This window comes from Ipomoea nil, unplaced genomic scaffold, assembly GCF_001879475.1.
Source record: "Ipomoea nil cultivar Tokyo-kokei standard unplaced genomic scaffold, Asagao_1.1 scaffold3069, whole genome shotgun sequence".
Taxonomy (NCBI): domain Eukaryota; kingdom Viridiplantae; phylum Streptophyta; class Magnoliopsida; order Solanales; family Convolvulaceae; genus Ipomoea; species Ipomoea nil.
The window spans coordinates 2,011,681-2,033,929 of record NW_017619497.1 but is presented as its reverse complement, the minus strand read 5'-3'; the positions used below and the strand labels follow the sequence as shown (position 1 = coordinate 2,033,929).

General features: G+C 34.4%; 3 protein-coding genes across 7 annotated transcripts; 1 reads left to right on the top strand and 2 right to left on the bottom strand.

Moving 5' to 3' along the window:
* The first annotated feature begins 5,593 nt into the window (after window positions 1-5,593).
* Window positions 5,594-7,787, top strand: LOC109165878 (protein HEADING DATE REPRESSOR 1). The gene is made up of 3 exons (XM_019314855.1): window positions 5,594-5,834; window positions 6,689-7,014; window positions 7,338-7,787. The coding sequence occupies exons 1-3, from the start codon at window positions 5,726-5,728 to the stop codon at window positions 7,539-7,541; spliced, it is 639 nt and encodes a 212-aa protein (XP_019170400.1). The 5' UTR covers window positions 5,594-5,725; the 3' UTR covers window positions 7,542-7,787.
* A 602-nt stretch (window positions 7,788-8,389) lies between these two features.
* On the bottom strand, window positions 8,390-11,078 carry LOC109165464 (probable folate-biopterin transporter 3). 2 transcript variants are annotated; one of them, XM_019314238.1, is made up of 6 exons: window positions 10,827-11,078; window positions 10,436-10,779; window positions 9,861-10,120; window positions 9,617-9,712; window positions 9,360-9,530; window positions 8,390-9,293 (listed from the first exon to the last, which is right to left on the bottom strand). In XM_019314238.1, exons 2-6 carry the CDS (start codon window positions 10,749-10,751, stop codon window positions 8,685-8,687), a joined length of 1,452 nt encoding a protein of 483 aa, XP_019169783.1. In that variant the 5' UTR covers window positions 10,752-10,779; window positions 10,827-11,078; the 3' UTR covers window positions 8,390-8,684. The 2 variants fall into 2 exon arrangements, with proteins under 2 accessions (XP_019169783.1, XP_019169782.1); XM_019314237.1 differs by lacking the exon at window positions 10,827-11,078 and having other exon boundaries at window positions 10,436-10,815.
* Window positions 11,079-15,528: 4,450 nt separating this feature from the next.
* LOC109165467 (tubby-like protein 8) lies at window positions 15,529-18,157 on the bottom strand. 4 transcript variants are annotated; one of them, XM_019314243.1, is made up of 10 exons: window positions 17,626-18,156; window positions 17,419-17,533; window positions 16,957-17,133; window positions 16,809-16,858; window positions 16,635-16,731; window positions 16,445-16,534; window positions 16,218-16,310; window positions 16,057-16,124; window positions 15,852-15,948; window positions 15,529-15,740 (listed from the first exon to the last, which is right to left on the bottom strand). In XM_019314243.1, the coding sequence occupies exons 1-9, from the start codon at window positions 17,973-17,975 to the stop codon at window positions 15,873-15,875; spliced, it is 1,116 nt and encodes a 371-aa protein (XP_019169788.1). In that variant the 5' UTR covers window positions 17,976-18,156; the 3' UTR covers window positions 15,529-15,740; window positions 15,852-15,872. The 4 variants fall into 4 exon arrangements, with proteins under 4 accessions (XP_019169788.1, XP_019169789.1, XP_019169791.1 ...); XM_019314244.1 differs by having other exon boundaries at window positions 15,529-15,743; window positions 15,855-15,948; XM_019314246.1 differs by having other exon boundaries at window positions 15,529-15,948; window positions 16,245-16,310; window positions 17,626-18,157.
* Between the last annotated feature and the right edge of the window lie 4,092 nt (window positions 18,158-22,249).

Below are 22,249 nucleotides of genomic sequence, written 5' to 3'. Positions count from 1 at the left end.
AAAATAAAATTCATGATAAAAAATGTACATAATTTTATACTAGAATACACATAATTGTATACATGAATGTACATAATTGTACAACAAAATACACATTTTTTTTAAAAAGATAATACATATAATCTAACATAATACATAATATACATAAACTTTTAATATAATAAACATCAACTATTAACATAATACACATAAATTTCCTGTTTCGGATGTACATAATTGTATAAAAAAATATACATGATTGTATAAAAAATGTACATAATTGTATAAACAAATACACATAATTGTATAAACAATACACATAATTGTATAAACAATACACATAATCACGTCAACTCCCTACATAACTTGCCAAAACGATGTCGTTTTGGGAGGCGCGGGGCCCACAGTGCTACGCGCGCCGTGGTGCAGGGTATAACGATCCTCCTTATGATTGACAAATATTGTTAAAAAGGTTCTTTACTTAAAATTTATAATTCTAATTGAACTGAATTTCTAAATTATTATATTTATAATTATGAATTTTTAATTTTAATTAACAAAAATCATCTAATTTTTTATATCTATCTAAATTCTTATATTTATTTAAATCCCTAAACTCCTAAATTTAAATTACAACCTTATTCATGATTAGAAATAATTTGTGGCTCCTCACCAAATTTGTGGCTCGTTTTATGTTTCATCATCCTAGTTTACAAATTTGATTTCTTACATTATTGGATACTGTTGTGTTGAATATTACATTTTAACTTTTTAATAAGTTTTAAGATATAATTTGACTATTATATAATATTTGATTAAGTGTTGATTTTTTTTACATTATTGAATATGTATTCTTACAAGATGTTGCAATTGTTTGTAATAGTGACTAAGGTTGTAATTTAAATTTAGGGGTTTAGGGGTTTAAATAGATTTAGGAGTTTAGATAAATATAAGAAATTAGATGATTTTTGTTAATTAAAATTAAAATTTTTTAATTCAATTAGAATTCTTAATTTTAAGTATAGAACATGTTAACAATATTATTAATCATACGGATGATACAGGTTTCATTGTCACTGTCGTAGAATTGAACTTGCAAGTGTAAAATTGTTAATAATTAGATATATAATAATCAAGTAATAAATATGTTTAGGAAAGTAAATATATTTTGTTAATTAGAAATAAAAGACTTACCTAATAAAATACAAGTCTTAGATATTTTGCAAAAAAGGGCCCGGTTAATATTGAATTTGTTTTTTAATGATGTGGCATCTTCTCCTTCACCGCCGATGTATAGCATCTATACACCGATGGTGCATCAAATATTAATCCTTTTAGAAATTATAGTTTCTAATTTTTACGTTTATTATTGAGAGTAACTACCTCAAAGATTGTTATAATGTCACTATGTAAAAAGGCCCTAGAAGGATAATATAAAATGCATCATAAGAGCACTCAACTCTCTTAGTTGTCTATGCTCTCTCTTATACTCAGATGTGGTAAATATTGTCATCTCCACAAATACGTATAAGTTGTGAGGTCGGATCGCAAGTGAATCCTTCAATAGTTTGCTCGTTGGTTGAGTTCTGAGCTCAAGTAGGAACGTAAGGTCAGAGGGCCTAGAGCTATAACGTAGTAGGTAAAAATGTCAAAAGTCCCTCCTTTTAGCATTAAATGCACTATTTATAGTGGAGAGAGGGAGACATATGTCGGATTGTCAGCATGTCTAACATGTGTCGCACATACAGTTGGTTGGCTCGGGAACAACGCCATGATAGTCACATGTGTTGATATTCTTGACTATCCACTTAGAGATGTGGTTGGATTAAAGTTAGGAATCTAGGTTCAAATCCTCAAGTAACCTTGCTTGGAATGACCTTCCCGACCTAAATAGGTCTGGGTTGGTCCCAAAGCAATGAAGTAAAACTACTATCATAATTTAGTTCGATCAACGCATTTAGGTCAGGAATAACAATATAATGGTCGGTACAAATCAGAAATGATTCCTCTTGGTGACCTGACTAAATACCAAGCATATACACGGTACATAGAAAGAGTCATGCTCGGATAATATTCCCTATCCTATTCATTTCCTCTTCTTATCCATTGTGAGTATTTGAATTTCAACCTCTAGTTCAAGTAAACATAAGGACAACCTAGGAAGGCTGCGCCCTAGATAATTAGTCATACATGGATTCATGGAATATATGTGTACAAATTTTAAAGAGTGGTAACTTTTTAAATTTTTGATTTGATTCTTTTGATACAATTGTTATGTACTTATATTTCTATAACAGACAAGGTTGTATTAATGTGGAACGTATTCAGGACAACATTTGTTATTAACTATTACATAACTTTTTCTGTAAAATTTGCGTAAATTTGGTATGGCCTTTCTTTTGAAATTACTTTAATTTTAATTGGTGGCTTACTCACAAATTCTTGTTCTTTGCCACTCTGGATTTGGTTCATTCTTTGTTATTATCTTGTCTGAATGAAAATATTTAAAACGTATACTATTCATCCACTTTATAAATGATTATTAGACGGTAAAATTTTATTATTTTATTTAATTAATAAAGATGACATTGACTAATCCTGTAATTGATATCTAGTTTGACTCTTATCTAATCTATATAAAAACATAATAAGTCTCAATCAAAGTTTTCTTTTTTTTTTTTTTTGAAATAGAAGTCTCAATCAAAGTTATATCCCTAATTTATGTTCATATATTTAGTGCAAATCATTTTGTACATTGTGCTTTTAGAGTTGTACTATACAATTTTTTGGACAAAAATACCCCTACCGTTATAACTTCTGTTATCTTTTCCATTATTGTTATCATACACATGCATCGATCATATATTTTCTTATATTCTTTAATGATAATAATATTTGATTTCATATAGATTTTAATTAGTAAAAATTTGTTAGTTATTTTTAAAAATATAAATATTGGGTATATGTTTTTGCACATCGCGCATAGAAAAAACTAGTTAATTTTATAAGAATCAAAATTGAAATTCTTCTTAAAATAACAATATTATATGTGTTGGTTTTAAGGTTTTTGGGCCCAGGTAGGTCCAACACAACCTTGATCAGTGGCGGAGCCACAATGGGGGCAGTGGGGGCCAGTGCCCCCCCTCAACCATTTGTTCTAATATATAAGTATATGTATAAATCACAAAAGTGCTCAATAGATCAGTGGAAAGAACCTTGAATATGATATGGAGAGTCCTAGGTTCAAAACTTGCTAATAACATTTTTATATGTTTTAGGCTTTTAGCTTCTTATCTTTATTCTAACTCTTCAATAAATTAAATGTATTTTTTTTAATTCTACTTTTTTTGCATGTATATTTTAGCTTCTTTTCTTTATTTTAGCTCTTCTTACCATTCAATAAATTAAATATTTTTTAAGTCTACTTTTTTTGAATCATTTACTTAATGTAGTCAACAAGTTTATATTATACTTCATTGTATTCAAATTAATTCAAACAGAATTGTGAAAGATGCAATTTTTTCTTAGAAGTGAAATCTGGAGTTAAATACGCCCCCACTCACACTATTTTCTGGCTCCGCCACTGACCTTGATTGGTGGATTCACCTTTCAACAAAGCTTAAAGAAGTGGAAAGGAATGAACAAAAGTAGAAAGAATGTGTCTCTATTCTCTGGGCATGGACTCGCCCCTTTTACATTCTCGAAGGGACCTTTATATAGGAGGCCCTCCTTTAATTCGGACTTAAATACATTAAGAGGGTCTTAAAAGCTAATTACGTCGCAGAGCCGTTGGGGCTGTCGTTACTGGGCCTCCCAACGGCTCCTTGACCGAGTTCTTCAATGTCGTCATAAATGCCGCACAACAGCTCTTTGCTGATCCGGCCGAGTCCTCGTCCCATCCTTGGGCTCAGACCGACTCTTGGACTCGGCCCTAATCTCTTACGGGCCTTGTTACTTATTTGGGTTCCCACCCCTTGGGCCGTATTTTATTCTTCCTGGGCTTTTTCATCCTTCTTGGACTTCTCCCTTCCTCTTGGGCTTCTCCTTTTGTACTTATTCTTCTTGGGCCAGGGTCCACACCCCATCAATATGAATCCAAAAAAAATAGAGTGCTAATTTAAGATATATATAGTTGTGTTAAGATGAGAACCGTCGTCGGACACAGGTAGAAACCTTAGGTATACAAAAAAAAAAAAAATAGAGTGCTAATTTGAATAGTAATTGGATGATTAGAGAAACTATCCCTACAAACGGAATAGTATCAATTGTGAAACAAGTTCGGGTAGTAGCCTGATATCAATCGTGTGTGCATTAAATATGTTTTGGGATGATTTTGAGTACCATATAGGTAGTGTTAAAGGATTTTGGAATGGGTAATGTTAATATTCATTCATGCTCGATAGTTTTAAATGTATTATGATTCAAATTTGAAAATAACACACACACACACACACACACACACACACACACACACACACACACACACACACACACACACACACACACACACACACACACACACACACACACACACACACACACACACACACACACACACACACACACACACACACACACATATATATATATATATATATATATATATATATATATATATATATCGTATGAATAATAGTAGTAATGCTAAGATAAGTAGATATAAGTGGTGAAAGAGTAGGTAGATAGTGGTAAATGTATATTGATAGGTGGTTGGGTAGATAATATGAGTAAATAGATAAGTAAAGTTTATATGTACTCCGTAATAATTATAGTGATTATAAATTAAGTTATGTGTGATTATTATTTGAAAAAAAATTGGAAAAAAAAAACTTGCAAATTCTTTGTTAAATTGAGAAAATGAAAAAATAATTTTTCAAAAAAAATAGAGGAAAAAAAAAAAGAGAAAAAGAAACCATGCTAAATATTTTTTGATTTAATTACCTCTCAAATTTAGTGGCACGCAATTCAAGATCGAGCAATCTACTAATTGAAATGAAATGATTTTTTTATGATGTAAATTGTGAGTGCACAAAGAATCCAATTCACATTTTACTCCAATAATGTTTGAAGTAGGGTTCGAATCTTCAACGTGAAAATCTTACTTGCAATGATGTTTGAGATGGAGTTCAAATCCTCTTACTTTGAGTCTTGTGCTAGTCCTCGGGAGCCCAACACCCAATAGTTATGAAATGATTTTTATAACTAAAAGATTAATTGCATATTTCTTGGGGTCCCAAAAATTATTATTACTATAAATTAAACTCCACCTTTCTATGAAACTTTCCTATTGACTTGGATTAAATTTATCCAAAAAATCAAATTTAAAAATGGAAACAAGACCGAATCCAAAGCCAACCATTTTCATTTTCCACGCCGAAAATGGGACGAAATTATCCGCATATGCTTTCATTAATTCCACCGGTGTTTTCTAGGTGGTCGAAACAACACGAGGTGCATTCCGGTAATTTCACCCAGCGGGCCCCACAACACAGCAGCTCAAATCATCAAGTAAACAACTACCGCTGTTGAGATCCAACCTACCAAAACACGACACCGAATCCTGTCCGTCCAAAACCTTGTAGATTCCATCACGCCCCGTTGATTTTTCCCCTGTCCCTTCCAACCTATCTCATTTCCCAACACCCCTAACAACCCCGACCCTCTCAACGTACTGTAATACTAAAAACTTAGAAAAAGCTCTGATCTTTTTTTGGTGTTTTCTTGACAGAAATTTGCAGTTTTTTCAATGAAGGAGTCTACAGAGAAGACCCCCATGGCCATGGACATGGAGACTTTGAATGGCTTCTCCCACGTGCCTTCTACTCCAGTTTTCTGGAAATCCCGGAAAAGATCAGGTAGGTACTGTAAATTACTAAAACCCCACAGATCTTTTCCTCTGCATTTCATCTTCAATAGATTAGATCTCCTTAGGGTACAATCTTTTTCTTGGGTTTTTCCCTTTGTATGATGGGTTATGTTGTCTTCTGAACAATTTTCTGTAACTTTAACTCTGCATGATGTTTTGTTCCTGTTCCGGCCACCGGAGTGGCCTTATTCTTGCCGGAATCTTACCTTAGTCAGTCATCGGAATTAATTAGTAATTACCCAGTGTTGAAATACTTGGCTGAAAAGTGAGTTCCATTAGCAGCCATAAGATGGGTGGGTGGTTAGATTCTTACAAGTTTGAAATTGGTTGGTTGGCCCTGTCCCCCCTGTGTTACAAAACAAGCAATTCTTGAAAAGGAAAAAATGAGAAGTGAAAGCATGTTCCTTCATTCATGGCTGTCGTTTTCTTGGTGAGCTGGCTAATAAGGACACATGCCAATGTCTAATCATTTCACAAATCCTTATCAATTTCTTGTTTGGAAATTTTTTTGGGATTTAATATATGCTACCCAGCAGCCACTTGGGTGATTCTTGTGGATTTAGAGATAAGAATAAATCCTTGGTTCCATCATCTGTGTTGACATTTTCAAGAATTCAATAATTTATGCTTGTCTGTATTGAACCCTAATTTGTTCCTTTCCTTTTGGTGCCAATTCAATAATTTATCACGATTACGAAGTAAACATTCATTTATCTGAACTAACTGTTTAACGGTTTCACCCTTCTTAGTGAAGTAGTAATATTTATTGTGAGTTGTGATGGTATGATATTATGATGTTTACTTGCTGGGAGCTTCGAACTAAGTAGTTGTTTCTCCGAGCAGTCAGTGGGAAGAAGTTGGACAGTGTAACGGATGAGAAAACGCCAGAGAAACAGCAGGAAGAATTGTCGGGTGATGAGAAAAAGGAGGAAATGGATGTGGATGCACTTTCTGTTCTTTCTGAGCGCAGAAAGGCCTTGTTTGAACCATTGGAACCCATAACAAATGCGAGTGGCAAAAGACCATCAGCCGAGTCGTTGTTACCCCCACCTGATTTCGACTCCTCGAGTTACCCTAAAGGGTGGCTTATTGGGAAGAAGCGGAAGCTTGTAAACGTGGATGTTGTTGAGAGCATGCGTAGGATTGCCGTACAGGAAATGAACAGAAAGGTGATGTTCTCGAGTCTCAACACAATCATCTGCTCGCTTTCTTTAAGCATATACTACTTTTCTGCTGTTTCGATTCCTATTTGAGCCCAGGGGCTACAATTCTATTCTGACTGAGCTCATCAAAAGTAATCGGCCCGCACACGTGAGGGGGCGTGTTGAGCATATAATATAACATAAACATAAATGTGCAATCCAACTATCAGCTTAGACTTTTAGTTGAGATGGAACACATGCTTTAATTTGGCCTTCACCGGCCTCCGTCCAACAGAATTAATCCTGTAGATGAGAGACAATAGTTAAGAATGTGGTGATGATTGGTGCAGGACCGAGAAATTGATGGGCTGAACGAGCAATTAGAAGCGGATTCACGGTGCTTGGAACATCTGCAGCTGCAGCTGCTGGACGAGAGGAGCAAGCGGGCTGATGTCGAGAGGCAAAACACGATGTTGCAGAACCAAATCAACATGCTCATGGACATGTTACAGGAGAATGATGCAGTAGAGGGTGAAGGTACAGAGGATTCATAATTTGTTTGTTGGTTTATTTTTGCTTAGAAATATATAGAAAATGTTAGGAAAGAATGGTGGGATTATGGAGCCATTCTTTTGTCCTATAAAAATTGTATTTATATTTCAGTGTCCAGATGCAGCAACACTATTGTGTTTGTTCTTAGAGTTTATTTGCTATTTGTAATATGCTCTGTAATGTCTAAATAAGAAATAGAAATGTATATCAATAAAGATAGAAATGCTACTCATTTCTTTTTCTTTTCTTTTCTTTTAAGCTTGTACTATGTGGGGAAGAATTGATGTTTTATTGTAAATAGCACTATTTAGATAATTCCTTTATTAATCTTCTTCTTAACTTAATTATTATAAGCCAGCACTTTGTGCTCAGATGAATGAGATGACATGTAGTGACCTCTCCCATATATCGAGCCTCAGAGAAGTATATTTGAACAGATACTACAATGTAATAGAGTTAGCAGCATTAGCTGTTGGCTGATTGGGTTAATGAATTTGATTAGTTGATAGCATTAGCTGATTGTAGAAAGATGTTTTGTAAATTGACTGTTAGTTGATAGTTGATTATATGCAAAATGACTTTCTCAACAAACTGATCGAAAAAGCTACTTCGAACAACTTTTTGAATTTTAGCGTTTTAAAGCAATAAACTGTTACAAAAAAGTTAATTAACCAAACACTTATAATGAATATTTAACCAAATCAAACAGCTAATAGTGGTCAAATAAGCCAAAATTTACCAATAAACTAACTATGTTACTAATTAGGGCAATATATAAAGAACAATGGTGATAAACAAATTGTTGCCCAAACAACAAAAGACTAGGAGCCTATAAAGAACATGTGTGGTGGATTCAGAAAACATAAAAAGATTCTCAATCTTTGTTAAAATAAGGTTGTTTCAGAGGGTACATTGGAATATCTAGCTAGGTTCAAGGCATGTATGTGCATATTGTTTACATGTTTCTGGGTTAGGCCTGCATTACACTGCTATTTGGTACACAATATTATAACTAAAAACATCTTAAATCAGTGAGTTCATCTTACCAGGGATTTGAAATTGACTGATCAATCTTTGGGATATTCTTTGAAATTGTATTGTAATTTCAAGGAATTCTTAACTATATATGCTTCCCTTTTCTGCATTTACTCTTCCACTGAATTCGGGTCATCGTGGTTGTTCACAAGCGACGCCATTTCCATGTTTGCAGACTCTCCACCCTTCCTAGTATTCAACAGTTCATCCGGGAGAATAGAAGCATTTGGATCGTCGCTACGGGGCACGAGGAACAGAAGCCCAACCGGAACGACTCTCAACAAACTCCTCACCACTATCGCCACCCAAAGGTTTCCAAACTGAGTGCGTGTGACGTGCAAGACGTGCAGGCAAAGCCCCCCGGCCCAGGCCGCAGTGAGCGATCCGATGTGATCGATCGACATGAGCAGAGCGAAGAAAGTTCCTTCTATCCCCGAGGGGCAAAGCTTTGTACTGAGGACAAGAAGAGGCATCCATTTGAGACGTGAAATCATATGCGAGATTGCTGCGTCACTCACAGCAACAAAGTAGTCCGGGATGCCAATCCTCAAATTCGCCCGAGATACCAGTATCAAATCCAGCAACCCCGAAGCACCATACAGTAACTGAGCCCAGAAAAGCACACGATGAAAAGGGTGGTGTTTGAAAGCGTTTTGATAGAGAATAATCCCAACAAGTGAACCCACTGCACCGATAGACGATATAGCTCCTACAGCTTCCTGCATAAAGCGCAATTCAGGTAGATTTCGAGCCAAAAATTCGTGTTTTAAGAAAAAAATTTGTACCTCAGAGAAGGACGGACCATTCTTCGCTTCTGTATACCAGTAAAACATTCCCTCGTGGATGTGTAAACTCAGTGCAATAGAAACATACATATACAAACACGGCCTCCAAACATTCTTGCATTTCAGAGCAATCCACGTAGCCTTACCAGCATCCCGTAACTTTTCACTGATCTGATTTACAAGCATAACGTTAAAGGGAAAAGCCTCGTACTCTCGTGTAACTCTAGTGAAACGATAAAGGCTAAGAAAATACTAACTCTCCTATCGGCACCCCTGTTGACAAACGTTTCTCCGATCATCAATCCTACTATAACTACCAGAGCAGCAGGTATACTCAAAACTCCAAACACCCCCTGCCAAATTAACAACGTCTTCGTAAATGAAAACAACGACACAAATCTTAATATCATTTCACCAACATAAGTTCCTAATGACATATTCTTATGAAAAAACGTTACTAGGATGATCAACATGGAAGCAAAAGACGTGTGGGTATCGAACCTTAGATCCAATTAGATGAACTAAGAAGCCACTAACGGTATATCCAACGAGTTGTCCTATGGATGAGCTGACTCCACAGAGGCTCTGCATGTCAGTGGCGAGAAACGGATGGCTTATACTGTTCTCTGTCACGCAGGCATCAATCGTAACGTCTGCTACTGCCATCCCGGCACTGCTAGTGATTAGGCATAACAAAGCGAATGCAAGGTGTAAGTCTTGTTTTAAGGACAGAATCACCATGGATATGATACCAAGAAAACCTAAACAATAAAGGCGGTCAGATCTTTATTGCTGTTCTTTTATTTTCTTGCATTAACATGAGCACTTAATAATCAGATCACACATTAAACTGGTGTCCTTCATTCTTCCTAAAACCTGGTTCAATGTCATTTATTTCACAAATGTAGCTACTCTTTCACCATTCTTGAAAGCGGAAAAATCAGCTAATCTACGAATTGAATTGAAGCTTACATATATAGTAACATGTTCATTTTAACTTATTTAAGCAAATAAATGAATTTGATTTCCCATAAAAGAAGAAACAAGATTCAGAAATGAAATTGAAGAGTACATACCAGCAATAATAAAATAAGGCCTTCTCCTATAACCAAAAATGGGAAGTGTATCAGTAAGCAGACCCCAGAAAGGCTTAACCACCCAAGGAAGTTGAAGAATCCCAAAATAAACTTGAGCTTCAGAGGGCTGAAGCTTCTGATCATCCTTCATATAGTACTGGGTACTAATTTTACTCAAACTCATACTCAACCCTTGATTGATTCCGTACACAATCACCACAGCTGAAACAAAGCTCCAGTGCAGCTCATCACTCAGCATCTTCAACCAACCAAATGGCCTCCCAATGAAGCCCAAGATTCCATCTTTAGAGCTCATCCTCTCTTTCTGGGATTCACCCTCTGGTTCCTTCATTATTCAGGTGATTACCGTTCAAGATTTTAGTTTGGGATGGGATTAAAGAAAGACCCAGATCAGAAAATGAGGATTAAATATATTATTTAATTGAGGAAAGGACATAAATTAAATGGTAATGTTCTGAATTTGTTATCTGGGCGGGTCAGGGTGTATAGAAATTTGTAGAAAGCCAATGAATTGAGATGCATATGCTGGAGAAACGAGGAAGAAGACGAAAAAAACGCGGGGGTCAAGAGGCGGTCATTTAATTTAGTTGTGTACAATGTAGACCGTAGACCCCAAGATACGTTTTTTGACTTATGCTAGAGTGGACAAATCTTTAAAATATATGTATATATATAATAATAATATGAGATCTTTGTTTTGAAACTTGAAAGGGAGGTTTAAAAAAAACAAAACAATTCCATTCAATCAGAGAGTAACATATTATAAATGATAGAGGGAGGGTGTGCAAACCACTCCAAGTAATCAAACATAGAAACAGACTGTTTTGTTAATAGATGGGTTGTTTGATTTGCAGATCGCTTAGTAAGATAAAAATACTTGAGTAAAGCTACTCATAGGTTTTTTAAAATCCCTAAAACCCGATGGAATAAAGATTCTCTCTTAGTTGAGTTGAGACCCTGGAAGTCGGTTTCAACATGAATATTATTAAAGTTGTGAAGTTTTAACCAACTCAAAGCCTCCTTATAGCTATTGCTTTCGCTTCTCTTGAAGTAAAGGTTCCTCTATAGAGAGATCCTTTTGTTGTGACAAACTGGCCATGATCATTCGTAAAGAAGGTTGGAAAATAACATAAAATGGTTATTTTGTGGTACAAAAATATGTGGAGTCACTTTTGAATTAGGTCGGGTCAAAGTGGATTCAGGTTTTTCGTAGTAAGACGAAGATATTGATATATTGTACGCTCAAAACGGATAATGAGTAAATGAGAAATTGATTCTCAAAATAAATTCATTTGCGTTGAAAAATAAAGGTGAAAATGCTTTAAAGTAACATTTGTCCACATTAGATTGGAAAGTGCGTTTGCACCACTATATATACAAGAACCTTTTAGGGGGAGAGTGTTTCGTTCAACTCGTACTAACAACCTAAACCCTTTTTCCTGATGGACTGAAGGTGTTAGCTCTATACGATGATGTATAGGATTGTGTTGCTACTACCAATACCGTCTACAAAGATGTTTCAATAATGTGTAAATACAATCGTTGATATTATGTTTTTTTAAATGACAAAATTGCTATATATCTAGACAAAATAAAAAATAAAAATTTCATACAAATGAATTAAGATAGCAATTTATTCCTATAACTGAGTTGCTAGAGAACGAACACATTTGCCTAATTTATATATAAAAAATATTAAACAGTGATAAATAAAATCTCCAAAGTTACAGCACCGCATGCGTACATCTACACATTAGCTATTAATTTGAGCAACTATTTACTCAAATTCAAACAATGATAACATCAAAACACATAAATAATTCAAACCATATCTTCAATTGCACTATATAATATTGGAATAAGGTTCAAATTGGCCACTGAACGTAACCTGAAAATGCAATTAGGCCACTGAACGAAAAAAAAGTGCAATTAGGCCACTGAACACTCCAAAAATGTGCAATTTCACCTGATAGCAGGTTACCCTCAATTTTAGCAAGTTATCTGCTTACGTGGCAGCTGAGTTGGCATTTTTAATAAATTTTAAATCATTTTTAATAAATTTTAATAATAAATTTTTATTTAAAAAAATAAAAACGACTTTATTTTATTTTTTATTTAATTTTTTTTCAATTTTTTATAAAATTTATTATTAAAATTAATTATTAAAAATTATTAAAAATGTCAACTCAGCTGCCACGTAAGCAGGTAACCTGTTAAAATTGATGGTAACCTGCTATCCGGTGAAATTGCATACGTTTGGAGAGTTCAGTGGCCTAATTGCACGTTTTTGGAGTGTTCAGTGGCCTAATTGCACTTTTTGTTCGTTCAGTGGCCTAATTGCATTTTCAGGTTACGTTCAGTGGCCAATTTGAACCTTATTCCTATAATATTTGATGTTCTAATTTAAATAATTATATATCAATCCAAATATTTTTAATATATTATAACAAATCCATCTCGTACATCGCATGGGCGAAAATACTAGTTAGACATAGAAACAGATTATTTTGTCAATAGATGGACTGTCTGATACGTAGATTTCTTAGTGAGATAAAAACACTTGAGTAAAGTTACTCGTAGGTTTTTTAATATCCCTAAGAACGAGATGGAATGAAGATTCTCCCTTAGTTGAGTTGAGACCCTGAACAACATGCAGTGAGTCGGTTTCAACATGAATATTATTAAAGTTGTGGAGTTTTAACCAACTCAAAGCCTCCTTATAGCCATTGCTTCAGCTTCTCTTGAAGTAAAGGTTCCTCTATAGTGAGATCCTTTTTGTTGTGACAAACTGGCCATGATCATTCTTAAAGAAGGTTGGAAAATGGCATAAAATGGCTATTTTGTGGTACAAAAATATGTGGAGTCCACTTTCAAATTAGGTTGGGTCAAAGTGGATTCAGGTTCATCATACTAAGATGAAGATATTGATATGTTGTACGCTTAAAACGAATAATGAGTGAATGAGAAATTGATTCTCAAAATGTACTTATTTGAGTTTTTAAAAAAAAAATAAAGGTGGAAAGACTTTAAAGTAACATTTGTCCACATTGGATTGGAAAGTGCGTTTGCACCACTATATATACAAGAGCCTTTTTAAAGAGTGAGTGTTTTGTTCAACTCGTACTAAGGACATCCCCAATAAAAGGTTCATCACCACATTTTAGAATAGTAAAATCTCCTTGGGTTGGATTTTGACAAATGAGAAGTCAAGATTTTGACAAAATTTTCCACCTGCTATTTGCAAGTTCATGTCAGGCCAGTTTCTTTGTTCTCATTACTTTTTTGTTTTGTTTTTAAAGCGGGCCAACGGTCAGGCCAGCTTATTTGTTCATTTTTTTTTTAGTTTTGTTAAATTCTATTATTAAATTTGTATATGATAAAATTATAATTTAAAAAAATTAAAAAGTTTATAATTATAAATTTATTTTAATTTTGCTAAAAATTGTAATAATAATTTTTATAATATTATTTTAATTAAGTTTCCAACAAATGCAAGCTTGCAATTTTAAGTATATATATATATATATATATATATATATATATATATATATATATATATATATATATATATATATATATATATATTGGAAGCATTCTTCTAATGAATTCCCAGGGAACTTCTATAGTAAATGGAATATATAGAATTGTGATCAATCAAATATTGCAAAGCCCCGGCATTTATTACCGGTCAGAATTGGACCATAATGGAATTTCGGTCTATACCGGCACAATAATATCAGATTGGGGGGAAGATCAGAATTAGAAATTGATAGGAAAGCAAGGATATGGGCTCGTGTGAGTAGGAAACAAAAAATATCTATTCTAGTTCTATCATCAGCTATGGGGTCGAATCTAAGAGAAATTCTAGAGAATGTCTGTTATCCTGAAATTTTTTTATCTTTTCTGAGTGATAAGGAGAAAAAAAAAATTGGGTCAAAAGAAAACGTCATTTTGGAATTTTATCAACAATTTGCTTGCGTAAACGGGGATCCAATATTTTCTGAATCCTTATGGAAGGAATTACAAAAGAAATTTTTTCAACAAAGATGTGAATTGGGAAGGATTGGTCGACGAAATATGAACCGAAGACTGAACCTTGATATACCCCAGAACAATACATTTTTGTTACCGCGAGATTTATTGGCAGCCGCCGATCATTTGATTGGACTGAAATTTGGAATGGGTACACTTGACGATATGAATCATTTGCAAAATAAACGTATTCGTTCTGTAGCGGATCTTTTACAAGATTAATTCGGATTGGCTCTAGTTCGTTTAGAAAATGCGGTTCGAGGGACTATATGTGGAGCAATTCGGCATAAATTGATACCCACTCCTCAGAATTTGGTAACTTCAACTCCCTTAACAACTACTTATGAATCCTTTTTCGGGTTACACCCATTATCTCAAGTTTTGGATCGAACTAATCCATTGACACAAATAGTTCATGGCAGAAAATTTAGTTCTATATATATATATATATATGTTATGTATGTTAATTATTTATGTTTATTTTAGAATTATAAATCAAATAAATAAAGAAAATAAGAAATAATTAAAATATGGAAATAAAATGGTGGATCCACAAAAAGTTGTGAAAAAATTTAAAATTAATGGGAAGAATAGTTTTTGTGATTGGGTGAGATGGTGGATGATGATATGGATATTGGGGCCCAAAAAAATCTGGGGTAAAATAGACAACTATTAAGGATGCCCTAACAACCTAAACTCTTTTTCCATTGTTTGTGCTTGGTATTTTTTCCAAAAATACCATTTTCATAGTAATAGTTTATGTGTAGTATGTTAAGAGTTAAAAGTTCATGTTAACCACGTACTGATCAATCTTTTAAGAGATAAGCTTTTTAAGCTTAAGGGTGTGTATTAGGACTCTATAACTTTATCAATCTTTGTATATTATTATAACCCTACTAGGACTATCTCTTGTCTCTCTATAAATATCATATCTTCTTTTACTTTGTAAACACTGATGATCAATAAAACTCTGAAAAAATTCTTGTTCTCATCTCAGCATTCAAGCATAAAAGAAGGGCAAAGAAATAATATTGGAATCGTTACAAAAGAAAATCTCCTAATTACTACTAACAAATTGAAACAGAACTGTTTACAGCGGCAGACTTTTTTTTTTAGTACATATAGGCAAAGAAATAATATTGGAATCAAGTTTAACAAACCACATAGTTAAATTCTAAATCCAAACCACTAAGTTAAATTATAAATCCCAAGCAGTAGGGTTGTTGATCTTGATCTGCATTAAAGCATTGATGAAAAAAGGCTTTGACAAAAGCTTGGAAATGACAGGTTCAATGCTAAGACTAATAATCAAAACTCAAACCCCATGGCCATTTTCTTTGTGTTCAGAGGTTGAACCACCAAAGAAGTAGAGTCCCTTCCCCCATTACACTGTGCAGCAAAGCTTTGCATCAATGGAAGCCAAGCATATGCAGAAGGCTTGGTAGCCAGTCATTGGATATCTGCAAAACAATACCATATTTTCATTTCTCCAGTTTTCCATTTCTCCAGTTAGTAAATGCGCCCACATGTTTTGGCTATTAGTCGAGCAATAACGGATGTTTATTTACCTATAGTCCATCACATACTTCGCTTTCCCTACCCTTCCAAGTTGTAGTATTGTCTGCCTTCCATTCTTCTGGAGCCAAACAAAAAAAAAAAAAGATAGCATAAATTCATGTTCTAAGTTCATGTTCTTGTTTTGTCGAGAGATAACGAACTCATCATTTACCTCCATTGTGAGTTGAAAATTCTTAACTGAGCTCTGGATCTTGAGACCTGGCCTTCCTTTGTCTCTGAAGTCTAATTCATACTGTTTTGAAATCTACAACATTTGCAACATGAGTGACAGTTGATGAGTTAAGATCAAACCGAATATCATACTGTTGAGCATATAATATATAAACATAAATGTGCAGTCCAACTATCAGCTTAGACCAGACAGAAGTCTAGCCTTACCTTGTTAAAGTGGGGAACCCTTGAGAACAGCTGATGTACTTTATCCATATGCTCCTTCCAATCGATTGGCATTCCGTTAATATGTTGGATCTGAGGTAAAAAAGACGAAATCCCAAGCTGGGAATTAGTAAAAGTGTGCATCTCGAAATCATTCTTAGCTTCCTCGCATTGGTTGAACGTGATCGATCACCTGTGCCGTGCTCTTCAACAGCATGGATTGGTGCTTCGGTATCCACGCTTTGATCCTTCTATAACTGCCACTCCAGGTGGCCACAGTAGCCATGAATCTGTGAACATGAGACCAAACTCTCAATTCCCTTTCTTCTATTATGTTTTTGATCAAAAGGACCAGAAAGAAGCTTACCTTAAAACACCCAAAAGTTTTGATTGTTTTGCCCCAGAATTAAGTTTCCCCTGAATGGAGTTTTCAGATAGTTACAAAGTGTTGTTTGAATCAAGCAGACAACTTTAACAATTCATCAAAAATTAGCAAATCATCAAAGAAAATGTACCTGATCCCATATGTGGTATTTTGATCCCATAAGATTAGCAGTCACTTTCCCAATTAAACTGTCTTCTGAACTCATCAATAGTCCCTTTGTATTCTGAGCCACTATGAATTCAGATTTCCCATTACGCCTTCTGTGATGAGCCACCGCAAGCTTCCGATTCTGCCTTCCTTGACCCTCCTATCATTTTTGAAGAACAAAAAGAACTTTGCTAAGAAACATGTGAACAAACATTCAAAATTTGGCATTGAAGTTCTTTATAAATATGTAAAATGTCATATACATCATATTTGCTAAGAAATTTTCACAGATTTAAGGTAGCAGGCAGTCTAAATCAAATAAAGATTTACATTTTAAGACACAAACTACTGAGACTTCAATTTTTCTTGAAAATGCTGTGACTAAGAATGTTTATCAAAGCAAGAAACTAGTACACACTAGAGGAGTGCTCAAAAATGGGCTTACATAGGTGTAGAGTGAGTAGAGAGTGCCTCCATTGAACCCATCTGGAGATGTTTCCTTCACTATAACACAGGTACACCTTCCTATATCAACAGGCAAAGGCCTACACAGCAATGATCTGAGGAAACAAAAAACACCCAATTCTTAAATTTCCCACACACACTGAAAACTTGTCAATCTATCTGCAAAAAAAAGAAAGAATCTCCTGACCTATTAGGTAGAGTAGACCAAGAAGAAGCCGGGGCGGCCTCCGAATCCGAATGGTCCCAAAGATTGCCAGAATTAGGCCCCTCTGCGTCAATGGGAGAAACAAGTTTGGACCCGAAAGTGGAATCAGGCTCATGCTTTTTCATGCAGAGTTGAAGTGAAGATGGCTTGAGATGAGACTTAGCTCCACTTCCGGGAACCGCATTTTCTTTCCCAGAAAGACTCCATTTTTGGGGCTTATAAGGCGAGTCATTCTCTTTGTTATCAGGCGCGTTAACTAGAGGGTTATCATAGAGCGAATTGTAACAATTCGAAGGGCGAAGGGGATTCGAAGCTTTCTTGAAGGCAGCCATGTTTGGGTCATCAAGAATTCAAGATTGGTTTCTGGGATGTTGGGAAAGACAGGATTTTGGGTGGAGAGGCGGCTTTTAAGGTGGTGGTTAGATACGGGTACTGCTTTATCTTGTGCTATTGCTGCTGATGCTGCTGCCATTGATGGTATCAACAGAAATTTGAATTTGAAAGTTTGGCATTGGGAAATGCGCTTTAAGTGTGGAAAATGGAAGCATATGGTGTGGGGATATCTTGTTTTAGGTGAAGCCATTAACGGTCACTATTGGGACAAGAATATGTTTGAGTTACTTCAAATTTGTGTTGTGACTTGTGTACATCGCCAAAATTCGTATTCAAACTATTGTATATACTATGTTTGTTCCATACTATTGTTTCCCATACTTCTTTAGTATGCTTTTGTTGGCAAATACAAAAGGAGAGTAGAAAGAAACTTTTTGTCTTATTATTAATTAGAAAAAACTCTACCAAAAAAAAAATTATTAATTAGAAAAATGTTTTAAAATGTAAAAGCAGAATACCCCAAAAAAAAAAAAAAAAAAAAACGTTTACTTATATAGATTTTTTTTTTAATAAGCGGAGTTAATATATGATTTGGTTCCTCGACTATTAGGATTTCACTATTTTGGTCCTCCATTTTCAAACCTGTTCAATTTCATCATCAACTATGCAATTGTTAACTAAAACCGTCCTAAACAGGACTATTTTGGTTTGGACAAAGAACTATTTTATGTAAAATTTACATAATTAGAGATTAAATTGAGCAAATTTGGATGTCGATAATCAAAGTGATAAAATTCTAACGGTCAAAGGATCAAATCGGGTATTAACTCTAATAAACATAACCAAAAAAAAAAAAAATCAAAAGACATAACTTTATAATCATCATTATCATTATTTGTGTATGCTCATTTCATATGTGCAATAATTTTTGTATGGAAAATACTACATGTACTATAATTTTTTACTCTCAACTTTTACTCCTATATACAAAATCTTAATGTAGACATTTATATTAGGACCCATATAAAAAATAAAGTAGCATATCAATATCTGCCACATCAAGGAGTAAAATTTAGAAAATAAGATTTGGGAGTCTATGTAATAGAACTCTTATTGTATGGACCATACTATCAAATAATGTACATTAAATATACAAATAATGTATTATTAATAGTCCGTATATTAAAAATACATATTATATTTATAAAAAATACATTATTTTGTATAATATGCATTCAGTTCACGAATAATATACTTTTAATATATTAAAATATATATTTTGTTATAATTCACATAACCCTGTGTAGACCAAAGAATAATTTGCCTCATATATCTACCCTTACACAGTTAGACCATCATAATTCGGTCATTTCTGGAAGGATGAGAATGGCAACCTTGCCACGCTAGATTTCTTCTTCATCATCATCTCTCTCTTTTAATAATCGATATTATTATTATTATTATTATTATTATTATTATTATTATTATTATGTTGACAATGAATTGAAATTGTAATGATACAAAAATAAAAATAAAAATAGTAGTGAATTCCAAAAATGTTGATATGATAGATTGATAGTAGAGTTTACTTTTGGAAAGAAAGAGAGAATTGTAGAGATAAGAGTATTTTCATAAATAGTTTTTAGTGATTTTTAAAAGTATGTGGATTGGGGAGAGTGTGAGGTGGAAGGAAGAGAAGAGTGAAAAAAATGAATTTGCAATAGATATAGTTTTTTTTTTTTTTTTTGGGCCCTACGAACTAAAAATTAAAACTTCTTGTTGCGTGTCGAGTGCATCAGATGTGCCCGCTGAGCACGTTAATAACTTCTTTTTTTTTTTTGATTAAATTTGAAAAATGAGTGCTAGTAAATATATTTTAAGTAAAACATAAAAAGTAGATAATGAAAAACTAGAAAACTGAAATAAACAAAGCCCTAGTTGATTTATATATAAAAAGAAAAAAAAGAGTTGTCAAAACTTTGTAGTCTAGCAATATATGTTTAAAATTTTTTATAAGAAATTTTAAGATTAATTTTTAAAATTAACAGTTTGCCAGCCTGAGGCCCAAGAGAGATGTGAACCATCGCCCCCGGTTTTCGATTGTTGGCGCCTCCTTCTCCTTTCGATCCAGTGGCTTTTCGCTCCTCTCCTTACAGTCGAGTGACTTTCACTCCTTGAGTTCTTTTTTTTTTTTTTTCAACAATAAACTTAATAAATGCTCACTTGAAAAGTTGAAGGAAGCTAGAATAAACCGTACCATTCCCTCTTAATTCTTTGGTACTCCAAAAAATTTGAAATCTCTATTATTATTGTATATATGTACTTGATGTAATAGTGGAGTTGGAACTAGCAGTTTAAAAGGTAGAATGAAACTTTTCTCCTTCACAAATTTTCAATTCACTTCAAACTATGGAGTCTCTGCATTTTATTTTTAAATGTAATAAAATCCAAATCAATATTTTCAAGATATATCACAAAAAGTTCAACAAAATATACAGAAAAACAATAGGATAAAAACTTAATCAAAGAACATCAAGAACCTATCAAACTAAAATAGTTGAAAAGCAAATTGTTAATACACGTATAAAATTGATCGACTAATTTTTATACATGTGCGTCATGTTAATAAGTCAGATTTTATTTTTTTGGTTTAGAGTCAAAATTTACTGGTGTAAAGATGACATCTTTTAGGAGGAGGACGTGGGGATGTCTCATTATATTGTGAGTTAATTCCAGCAATGGTCCCCCGAGTATGATGATTTTCCAGATTTGGTCCCCGTCTTTTAATTTGGACAATTTAACCATCCGTCTATTAAATTCTTTCCAATTGAGGTCATTCCGTCAATTGGGGGTTAACCCCTAATTGACGCTGACTTAACCCCCAATTGACGGAAGGACCTCAATTGAAAAGAATTTAATAGACGGGTGGTTAAATTGTCCAAATTAAAATACGGGAACCAAATTTGGAAAATTATCATACTTGGCGGACCATTGCTGGAATTAACTCTTATATTGTAGTGTAAATTGATAAAGTGGGAGGGAAGCAAATTTGAATGGGAAAAGCTGAAGTTATGATGATTACAAAATAAGTGCACAATTCCAACTGGCAAATTGAATTATGATTCTTCACAAGCATGCATATATATGTGGTTCGGAGCCATATATGCTATTTCACGCACGCACCATCAACATCATATCATATCATATCGTGTGACTCCCTCCGCTACCTATTAATTAACAAAATAAATGTTACGTTATTCTAATTTATTACTGTACGTAAATCAAATATATTATGAGAAAAAGAATTGAAGTTCCACCCCGGAGACGGGGCGCGGACAAGTCATGCACCCGTCGGCAGGGCCAGCACCTCAGCCGGCTACCCGTGGCTGGCAGTACCCTTTCGGGCCGGTTCACCTCTCTTTCTCTGACTTCCCACCTCTTTTGACTTGTATTGTAAATCCAGCCTAATAACAATAACCCAGTAAATTTCAACTCATAACTCATAACTTATATTCTCATGAGTTAATTCCAGCAATGGTCCTCCGACTATTGTGATTTTCCAAAATTAGTCCTCGACTTTTAATTTGGACAAAATAGACTCTTGACTATCAAATTTGTTCCAGCATTGGTCCTTCCGTTAAGTATCCGTTTGTTAGGTGTTAAGTAGAGGGGTACAAAAGTCATTTCATTTTATTGCTTTCTTCTTCCTATTCTGGTGAGCATATGTATCCTTCCGTACACGCACATGACCATCATTACCCCAAAACTCCATTGCTTTCTTCGTCGTCATACTAAGATTAATGCCATGAAAGACAACTTTTACGAGGTTCTTTCGTTGCGCCCCGAGAATGCTGTGGTTGAGGAGATAAAGAGAGCTTACAGATGCATGGCTCCTCTGTCACCCGGACTTCTGCCACCACTCCGACAAGGAGGAATCTATGCGGCGATTCATCCAACTAAGAGAGGTATACGAGACTCTATTCGATCCGGTTTCACATGAAACTTATGATCATGGATTAGGGCTGATCACCTCTTTCGACAGTGATGAGTTTGCAGTGCGGCGGTCGCCGCCGCCGTGCATGGAGAACAGGCAGAGATCTGGGTTTGCTAGGGAGCTGTGGAAAAGATAGCTTAGTGGATTGAAGACAAGATCTCGCCGGAGAATGGAGAATAAGAACAGCTACTGGATCAAGATTCCACTCGATCAACAGATCATAGTAGATTTTTGAAAGGGGATTGTATTGATTTGTTAACCCTTTTTCATTCAATTAAC

Coding starts and splice junctions, on each gene's coding strand:
- LOC109165878 (XM_019314855.1), top strand. CDS start 5,726: ATGAAGGAGTCTACAGAGAAGACCCCCATGGCCATGGACATGGAGACT. Junction 5,835..6,688: donor GAAATCCCGGAAAAGATCAG/GTAGGTACTGTA, acceptor TTCTCCGAGCAG/TCAGTGGGAAGAAGTTGGAC. Junction 7,015..7,337: donor TACAGGAAATGAACAGAAAG/GTGATGTTCTCG, acceptor TGATTGGTGCAG/GACCGAGAAATTGATGGGCT.
- LOC109165464 (XM_019314237.1), bottom strand. CDS start 10,787: ATGAAGGAACCAGAGGGTGAATCCCAGAAAGAGAGGATGAGCTCTAAA. Junction 10,121..10,435: donor GCCTTATTTTATTATTGCTG/GTATGTACTCTT, acceptor TTTATTGTTTAG/GTTTTCTTGGTATCATATCC. Junction 9,531..9,616: donor ACAGGGGTGCCGATAGGAGA/GTTAGTATTTTC, acceptor CTTGTAAATCAG/ATCAGTGAAAAGTTACGGGA.
- LOC109165467 (XM_019314242.1), bottom strand. CDS start 17,975: ATGGCTGCCTTCAAGAAAGCTTCGAATCCCCTTCGCCCTTCGAATTGT. Junction 17,134..17,418: donor TCTACTCACTCTACACCTAT/GTAAGCCCATTT, acceptor CAAAAATGATAG/GAGGGTCAAGGAAGGCAGAA. Junction 16,732..16,808: donor AAACTTTTGGGTGTTTTAAG/GTAAGCTTCTTT, acceptor TCATGTTCACAG/ATTCATGGCTACTGTGGCCA.